This window comes from Crocodylus siamensis, chromosome 3 (assembly GCF_052110815.1).
Source record: "Crocodylus siamensis isolate JL-2025a chromosome 3, ASM5211081v1, whole genome shotgun sequence".
Taxonomy (NCBI): Eukaryota; Metazoa; Chordata; order Crocodylia; family Crocodylidae; genus Crocodylus; species Crocodylus siamensis.
This window is the reverse complement of record NC_143397.1, coordinates 208,418,751-208,427,762: the sequence shown is the minus strand read 5'-3', so window position 1 is coordinate 208,427,762 and position 9,012 is coordinate 208,418,751. Positions and strand designations below refer to the sequence as shown.

Sequence of the window (9,012 nt, the reverse complement as noted above, 5' to 3'; positions counted from 1 at the left end):
CTAAATAGGATCATCCATCCAGCATACCTCCCCAGGCCAAAATAGAGCACATCTGTACCTCTCAAGGATGGTGGTCCAAGATTTGTAGTTGATATAGCTCCAGCAAACTCAAAATGCTACGCTAGTGGCCGATTTCATGGTAGAATGAAATGTCAGCATACTTCCCAAGAAAACAGCACTGTAATAGTAGACACCTGCTTGATTATAATCAGTGCTGCAGCTTTCAAACATAACATGTTAGGGAACATGGTTGTGTTTTAGTGGCAGCAAGCTGGGGAGCAAAAAGAAATCCCTGAATGTCTTTAGCATGCCACCACTACACATGAAACGTGTTAAAAACAGGGAAGTCTTTGGCACAATTTAAAATTCAGCCATTCTAGCCCAGACGTGCACTTCTAGTAAAACTCCTTCCTTCCCATCTAGGTTTGTTTGGCTGTGCTGTACATTGGAGGTTCAGTGAGAGTGTCAGATACTGTGGTATTACATACTTTGTCAGGTGGCCTAGAGACAGAGAGTAAGACAAAACTGTTTGAAAAGTGGTCATACATGAATAACAGGAAGAGACTCTTCTTTTTGTCACCGAGGAAGGATTAGTATAAAGTAAATAAGCTGAGGTGTTACAAAAGGCAATTGTATGTGGCATTTATTTTCAGCTTGTTTCTCTCCACGAATTGCATCCATACACCTGCACCACTCACCTGCTCAGCAGCCAGGCCTAGTCTGAAGACAAGCAGCATTATGACCTAGAAGGTGATGATTGGCTGGAAAACAGCGGCTGCTTGCCAGTCCTGCTGAACCCTCCCTCTGACGTGGACAGGCTGACGGTTACGAGTGTCAACTGCCATTTGCAGGTGGGATGTGAGCCTACCTCTTGGTCGCGGGTGCGGTAGACAGGTTTCATTGGTCCTGTCCATTGGAGGTTGCAAGGAAAAAGAAACCTGAATCAAAAAACACTGGTTCAGCCACAGGCAGGTCCTATCATTTTATTTTAAGCATTTCCAGCCATATCTTCCATGTGAAGCTATAGCTGTGCAGTGTGTGGAGACACCAGAAACAGCATGGATAACTCCTAACTGCCTCCTCTTGGGGCTTTTGTGGCTATGTATTTGCTTGACTTTCCTCTGACCTCTCAGATGGTTCATTCAGTGTCACCTCTTGGGGCTCCATGTCCTTCCTTTCTCACCCTGCAAGTGCCTCCCAGGAACCTTTCCTCTTCCCTGTCTTCAGTGTATCCCTTAAATATCTCATTTGTTTTTGGAGCTTTGAATACTATCTGTACCTCTCTCTACCCTTGATGTTTACCTCTCTGTCAACTCTTCCCTCTGCCTGTGCCCTTCAGATATTTCTTCCTGAATCATCTGTATGAACGCAGTTTCTTAAGATCACAGCCTCTTTTTTCTCCTACCTCTTACTTTGACCCTTGCCCCTCTCTTCTGCGTCAGCAGTTCTCAAACTTTAAGCCTAATGTACCCCATCTAAAATGCCAAATACCTAAAATAATCCCTTTTCCAAATCACATTTCCTTTCTATCTAAGGCTTCCTCACTCAATATTTCTCTAAAACCCTAGACCCGTTAAGGTGCCTCTTTCAGACTGTGTAGGTTAAAACAGTCCTGGGACTGCTCTTACACATTCAACCCTGATAACAAGGAAAGTAGAATCCAACCCAATGTATCTAGAGTTTTTTTGAAGACACCTTTCTCTGTCAGTCCTGCCTGGGTAGCACATATTCAGGTATGTTAAAAGAGATACAACTTTCTGTGCAACACACAACATACTTAGGAGTTAGTTCCTAACCTTCTGAAATCATTTGAAGCCTCCCACTGATTTCTTTGGGTTTTCAACCAGTTTATTTTCCTTCCAGAGGTAGCCATCCACTGACACAGAAAAATGGTTGATCGTCTCTTGGGAACTTGGAAATCAACCTCTTGTGAAAATTTTGATGAATATATGAAAGAATTAGGTGAGACTTGTTACGTGCTTTTAATCTTTTTCCTTTTAAATTTAAATGTCTTTTCTCTCCTTAACTAACACTAATGTTTTAATAAAAACAGCGAGGAGAAGGACCTGTCAGTTTTTTCTCACATGCAGAGATGTGACCAATGTCTGAATACAAAAACTGAAAGAACTCCTCTTTGTTCAAGACATTCAACAATAGAGCAACAGAGTACTCAAAATGATGCTGTAGGGACTGATCCTCTGTTGGCTTAGCTACGACTACAAAATCTTCTAGTCTTGAAAAAAACCTAAAATCTTGTAATGTTTTTTAAATGTTCTTATTAGGCCATTGGGTTTCAAGGGACAGTATATTCAGCTTGGTACCCAGCAGAAAAATGATATGTTCTAAGAGCTTTGAAAATGTAAGTGCCCATCAATGCTGCTTTTCTATTTTCCAAGTCATCACAATCCATAGTTTTGGACTGCTTTTGGACTGTTGCTGTCTCCGGTTGTTTTTGTTTGGGGGTTTTTTTGGCGGGGGGGGGAGTTGGGGGGGGAGGGGAAGAGGTATGTTCCAATGATTAGTTTTAAATTCTGTTTTTGTAGGAGTGGGCTTAGCCACCAGGAAATTGGGTAGGCTAGCCAAGCCCAGCATGACAATCAGTGCTGAAAGAGATGTAATAACCATCAAAACCAAGGGTGCTTTTAAAAATAACGAGATTTCCTTCAAGCTTGGTGAGGAGTTTTATGAAACCACACCAGATGACCGGAAAACCAAGGTGAGGATTAAAGCTTTTAGTCAGAGTGGTCCAAATCTCTGCAAAAGGTTATGGAATTATGGAACTGGGAATTTTAACATGGAATTAATGAATGTGCTGACTACCAGGGAGAACATTTCTGAAATTCATTCACATCTGGAAAGCCTGATGCACTTGAAATAGACTTTTTATACTCTGAGGATGGAGGAGGGCCAGAGATTTTATAAAGTCTGCTAATAGTATTTTTCATAAGCTATTACAGAGTCTAAGGCAGAAGGGACCATGCAGTCATTTAGTCTGACCTCCTGTTTTTCACAGGCCTTTAACATTTGCACAAGTTACCCCCATGTTAAGGACAATGATTTGTGTTTGGCTTTATCACCTTATCCAAAAAAGCATCCAGTCTTGAAATATCAAAACCCTCAAGAACTAAAGAATCTAAAACTGCCCTTGACCATCAGTTCCGTTGGTTCAAGTTTGTATTTATTTTTAACTTGAGTTTTTCTGACTTCTACCTGCAGCCATGAGCCATTGTTTCTTGCTTTCACTTCTTCTGCTAAGAGCTCCATATATTTAGTATATTCTCCCAAAGAAACAGAATAACTATACTGTAATCAAGGCATTCAGTAGTCTTCATACTGATACCAACTGAACTCTAACATTTATAAGCATGTTTTCTAGTCAGCAAATCACATTTGTTAGCTCTGCACCTTCTTCAGTATTTTAAGTGCCTTTTAAAAATGTGGACACCAGAACTGGATATAGTATTCCATTACCAGTCACCCAATATTGTATACAGAGGTCAAAATCAGCTCAGAGGTCAAAATCAGAGGTCATATTCATTACTCTCCAATTATAGGATTATATTTGCCCTTTTTTCATTGCACTATAAGTGCACGCTAAACAGTTTTTCCCTGTCACAATTATTCATTCTGGAGTCTCTCAGGACCAGGTGATTATGATCACTGCATAGGACTACGCTGTCCTTATATTTGCTGTTGCACCAAACTTTGCATCATGATTTACCATTGCACCAACCATTCCATCACTGGCAGTGATTCTGTATTTGCTCCCAGATCATCACTGAAGATGCTGAATATGACTGGGCCTACTGCTAAATATTGCCTTTTATCTTATGTAAAAAGTACTCAGAAACTGAAGTGATGAGTAGTAGCAAGATACCCAAAATAGAAGGTATTTCTGACTGCAGAATGAATCACTTCTTTAATCCAAAGGACTACATATTCTTCAAGGCAAGGGCTCTGTGTGCTTGTTCAGAATCTAGAATGAATAGTAATCCTATCTGGACTCCTATCTGGGAGCTGCTGCAGTAAAAACTATAATTTTTTCTGGGCATGATACCTACATTTAGTTACTTTGTGTTTCTTCAGAGCATTGTGACCTTAGAAGATGGTTCATTAAATCAGGTCCAGAATTGGGATGGCAAAGAGACTACAATAAAAAGAGAAGTGGTGAAGGGGAAAATGGTGGTGGTGAGTTCATTCTTGTTTTATGCTCATGGAATAATGCAAAGACCAGTTGAGATCAGCTAACCAGTCATATTTTAATTATACATTCCATCCCCATAGAAATTGTGGCATATGTTAAAAATATGATTTGCTGCCAGGGAAGAAGGAAAACAAATTAGAATTAAATTAATATTACTGAGCTGGGAAGATCCAGGTGAGAATGGGCCATTGGTTGGGATGGAAACTGAAGACCTGGCAGAACTGGTTTCAAGACCTTGCTCTGCCACCAGTTTCCTATGTGACATTGGGCAAATCATTTTTATTTTTTATTATTGTGTAAGCTTCATCAGGGAATGCCTCTTCTGTCTTTTAGGAATGTACCATGAATGATGTCACTTGCACTAGGATCTATGAAAAAGTGTGAGGCAATTCTTTCACAGCCTACTAAACTGGCACCCACAATATGTTTAACTATTATATGTACTTAATAAAGAGCATCCAAATGCATATAGTCTTGTAAGTGGTTGGATTTTCTCAAAAAATGTAAAGTTAACCTATCACTGAATTTGTCTCATATGGAGAAGCTGCCTTGGGCAAATCTGATCCTAACAGAGGTTCGGGACTTGACACCATACCTGTTTTCATCAGTTAGTAAAAAAGCTTGTTGGCTGCCTTTGAATATTTGTCCAGGTATTTTGCAGCTACTAGATAATGCAGATTCATTGTGCAGTACTTGAGGAGGCTAAACCAGTTCAAATCTGTAAAACAACAGAAGTTCAGTGCACATAAACCACTTTCAAAATGGCTGAAACCAATTTAAGATAAATCTGGATGGATGTAGTATCAGATTTAACTGATTTAAGTTAAATCAGTTTATTGAGCTCTGTCCCAGATCCCCTCCAGATTCTAGTTAACTCACAGTCCCCCAGCATCTCAAGGTGCTTTGTACCTCACCTGAGCAGCCTCCCTCCCCCACAGTTATAGGGTGGGAGCATTAAACCCATGTGTCGTCTACAAATACCCATAGGTAGCTACAGATTCTTTTTGACTTTAGAAGTAGGTAAGAGAATTCAACAAGGAGCTGCTAATACAGAATTATACCTTCTGTTATGTTTTTTAGTACTCCAGGTTTATATTATTTGCTGCTAAAAAGTAGCTAAAATTCAACAGATTCCAGATACACTGGTGCACTGCTTTTAGAAGTTCTTTCTAAGCTGATGATCATTGTGTCCCCATTGGCACTACTAATCATATGGGGCTTGGCTAGGCTGCCCAGTTCCCTACCAGTAAAGTCCACTCCTTAACACAGAGATACAGTTTAGACTTTTGCATACACATCCAGGAATGAAATAGTTGATATAAGTCTGGTAAGTGGTCCTAGTGACAAGCTAGAAGCCATATCACAGTTGACTATGCAGGCTCTGCAGCCCTAACAGGAGTATAAAAGATATCACTGAGATGAGCAGACTCTACAGAAACCAGTGCATCGGAAAAGTCTACCATTTTTTTCATAGCCACTTTGAAATTAGAGTCAGTAAGTTTTCCTATGTTAGCATGTCCTGAAGTATACAACCCAGTTTTGGAGTTTAAACTCCTGATCCAAGATTTCCTAAGAAAGAGTAACATGTGGCTGATATGAAAAGTATTATGGAAAAGAACCAGGTATTTTCATAATAGTCTTTGTGACTTTTACTGATTAAAAATTAAAATTATCCTATAGATTTCCAATTAACTCCACAAAGGCATCATGGTATTCATGATCAAAAGGACTTATCAGAGGATTAACAGTTAATATACAGAGGGCTCTACATTTTCCTCAAGCCCCATTTATTAACTAGAAAAGAAATAATGTTAGGATTTGAAGAAACAAGAGTTAGGAACTGCATTGTTCACCCCAAAGATCAATGAGCTATTAATAGGCCACACAGAAACTTTCATAAATAAGAGGGGTGAGAGTGGAAGGATTGGAGGAAGAAAATAATTATATTCTCAGGATTTCAACTTTAAGACTAAGTACAGACAGTCAAAAACCACAAGGCAGATTAGTCTAAGCTGCAAAGATTGAACTAAGAAGCAAATGAACAGATATTCACTTTTGATTCAGGAAATGCAGCCACATGCCTGAGGTGGCTCAAGCCAGAAGCCAGGGTGACCTAGAGCATGGGTCTCTGGCATGTAGCCAGCATGGCCTGTGTGTTCACTTCCTCTTCCTGCTGCCCCTGAGGTCTCTGGGATTTGCAGTCCAAAATCAGAGCAGCAGGACTCTGCAGGGTTGCTCATCACTTCTGGTTCCTGCTTCCTAGTTTCATAATAGGTAGGGTCGGAAGGGACCTAACTAGATCATCAAGTCTTCCCCCCATCATGGGCAGGAAAGAATGCTGGGGTCAAACAACCCTGGCTAGATGATTATCTAGCCTCCTTTTGAAGACCCTCAGGGTAGGAGTGAGCACCACTTCCCTTGGAAGTTGGTTCCAGATCCTAGCTACCCTGACTGTGAAGTAGTGCTGCCTGATACCTAGCCTGAATCTACTCTTGGTCAACTTACGGCCATTATTCCTCATTACTCCTGGTAGTGCTCAAGAGAATAGGGACTCTCCCATAGCCTGCTGGCCCCCCTTGGCCAGTTTGTAGATGGCCACCAGATCCCCATTCAGCCTTTCTTTGTGGAGGCTGAATAGGTTCAGGTCCCGTAGCCTCCGCTTGTAGGGCCTCCCTTGATGCCTCCTGATCATGCAAGTGGTCCTCCTCTTGACCCTCTCAATGCTGTCCACATCCCTCCTGAAGTGCAGCGCCCAGAACTGGATGCAGTACTCCAACAGTGGCCTGACCAGTGTCACAAAGGAGGAGGAGGATCACCTCCTTGGACCTGCTCGTGATGCATCTATGGATGCATGACAAGGTGCGGTTAGCCTTCCTGACTGCGTCCCCACATTGGCGGTCCATGTTCATTTTGGAATCAATAATGAAGCTGAGATCCTTTTCTGCCTCTGCGCTGAGGAGAAGGGAGTTCCCCAGCCTGTAGGTATGCTGCTGGTTCTTCTACCCAGGTGCAATACCTTGCATTTGTCAGTGTTGAATCCTATCCTGTTCTCATCCACCCACCCCTGTAACCTGTCTAGATCTAGTTGCAGCCTGTCCCTCTCCTCCAGCGTGCCCACTTCTCCCCACATTTTAGTGTCATCTGTGAATTTGAACAGGGTGCTTCTCACCCCATTGTTCAAGTCACTGTTGAAGATGTTGAACAGTAAGGACCCAAGGACTGAGCCCTGGGGAACCCCATTGCCCACATCCCTCGAGGTGGAAAGAGACCCATCCACCACCACTCTCTGGGTGTGGCCTTCCAGCCAATTTGCGACCCATGTGACTGTACAGGCATTGATGCCACAGTCACCTAATTTCTTAATGAGAATGTGGTGAGAGACAGTGTCAAAGGCCTTCCTAAAGTCCAGAAAGTCTACGTCCACCATGACTCTTGTGTCCAAGGATTTTGTAACCTGGTCATAGAAGGCCACCAGGTTGGTCTGACAGGACCTGCCTTGAATGAACCCATGTTTGTTGCCCCTAAGCATGATCTCCACTGCTGGTCCCTTGCAGATGTTCTCCTGGATAATTTTCTCAAAGAGCTTCCCCAGGACCAAGGTAAAACTAAAGGGCCTGTAGTTTCCAGGGTCCTCCTTCCTCCCTTTTTTGAAAATGGGGACCACATTGGCCCTTTTCCAGTCCTCCGGCACCTTGCCAGAGCACCACAAGTGCTCATAAAGCTGTGCCAGGGGTCCCGCAGTGACCTCTGCTAATTCCCTCAGCACTCTGGGGTGGAGATTGTCAGGACCTGATGACTTGAACCTCTGAGATTTGTAGTTCACAGTTGAAGCCAGCACTAAGCAGCGCAATGCAACTCCATACTCAGGGGAAAGTACGTGTAACTCCCCTCCATGGCCCCAGACCCCAGCAAGGGCTAGGAAGCGGAAGGGTGGGGCCAGCCCTGTTGTCTGGAGCAGACAGCACAACCCAGCCCAGCAAAATGCTGGGATGCTGGGGGACTGATTTAATTTGAACCAGAAAGGGGTCTGAGACAGTGTGGCAGCGTACGACCTAGGGGTGCCATGAACTCCCCTAGCACCCCTACCTACTGTGCCAAATCAGGTCTAAATACACCCTCTTTATCTCTCCCACCACGTCTTGCTGGTAAATATCATTAAAGGGAGGCTGCCTTCTTGCCCTCCTTGGCACGGTGCCTTGATGTACTGGGGCTCTGCCTAGTTGCCCACCTGTGCCCTCACGGGCGCCTCTTGGTGTCTCCCCGTGGCTCTCGCAGCCCACACCAGGGCCTTGCCCTTTATACCATCGCCCACCCTGGGCCAGCCTCTCTACCGTTGCCCGCACCGGGGCCTTGCCTTGTGCTCCCGCCCGCACCGGGGCCTTGCTTGATAGGTCTCAGGCGGCCTCAGCCTTACCTGGCCCTCAGACCCCCTTTCCATGTCCTATGACCCACTGGGGCTTCCCACGATTGGGGCTCAGGCGGCCTTGGCCTTACCTGGCCCCAGACCCCTTTTCCAGGTCTCACGCCCACTGGGCTCCTCACAATTGGGCTCAGGCGGCCTCAGACTTACCTGGCCCTCGGACCCCCCACCTTCCGGGTCCTACACCCTACTGGGGCTTTCCACAATTGGGGCTCAGGCGGTCTCGGCCTTACCTGGCCCCCAGACCCACCTCCTCGGGTCTTATGCCCCACTGGGGCTTCTTGCATGCGCCCACACTGGGCTCCTTCCAATATCGCCCACACTGGAGCCAGGGTCAGGACACCCCAAAACGCAGCACCCTCTCCGGCACCAGGAACCCCCCCCAACT

The 9,012-nt window shown here is 44.4% G+C and overlaps 1 protein-coding gene across 1 annotated transcript; it reads left to right on the top strand.

The window, feature by feature from the left end:
• Nucleotides 1–1,889: 1,889 nt before the first annotated feature.
• Nucleotides 1,890–4,588, top strand: LOC149869390 (myelin P2 protein-like). The gene is made up of 4 exons (XM_090037347.1): nt 1,890–1,962; nt 2,544–2,716; nt 4,087–4,188; nt 4,538–4,588. The coding sequence occupies exons 1-4, from the start codon at nt 1,890–1,892 to the stop codon at nt 4,586–4,588; spliced, it is 399 nt and encodes a 132-aa protein (XP_089893473.1).
• Nucleotides 4,589–9,012: the final 4,424 nt, after the last annotated feature.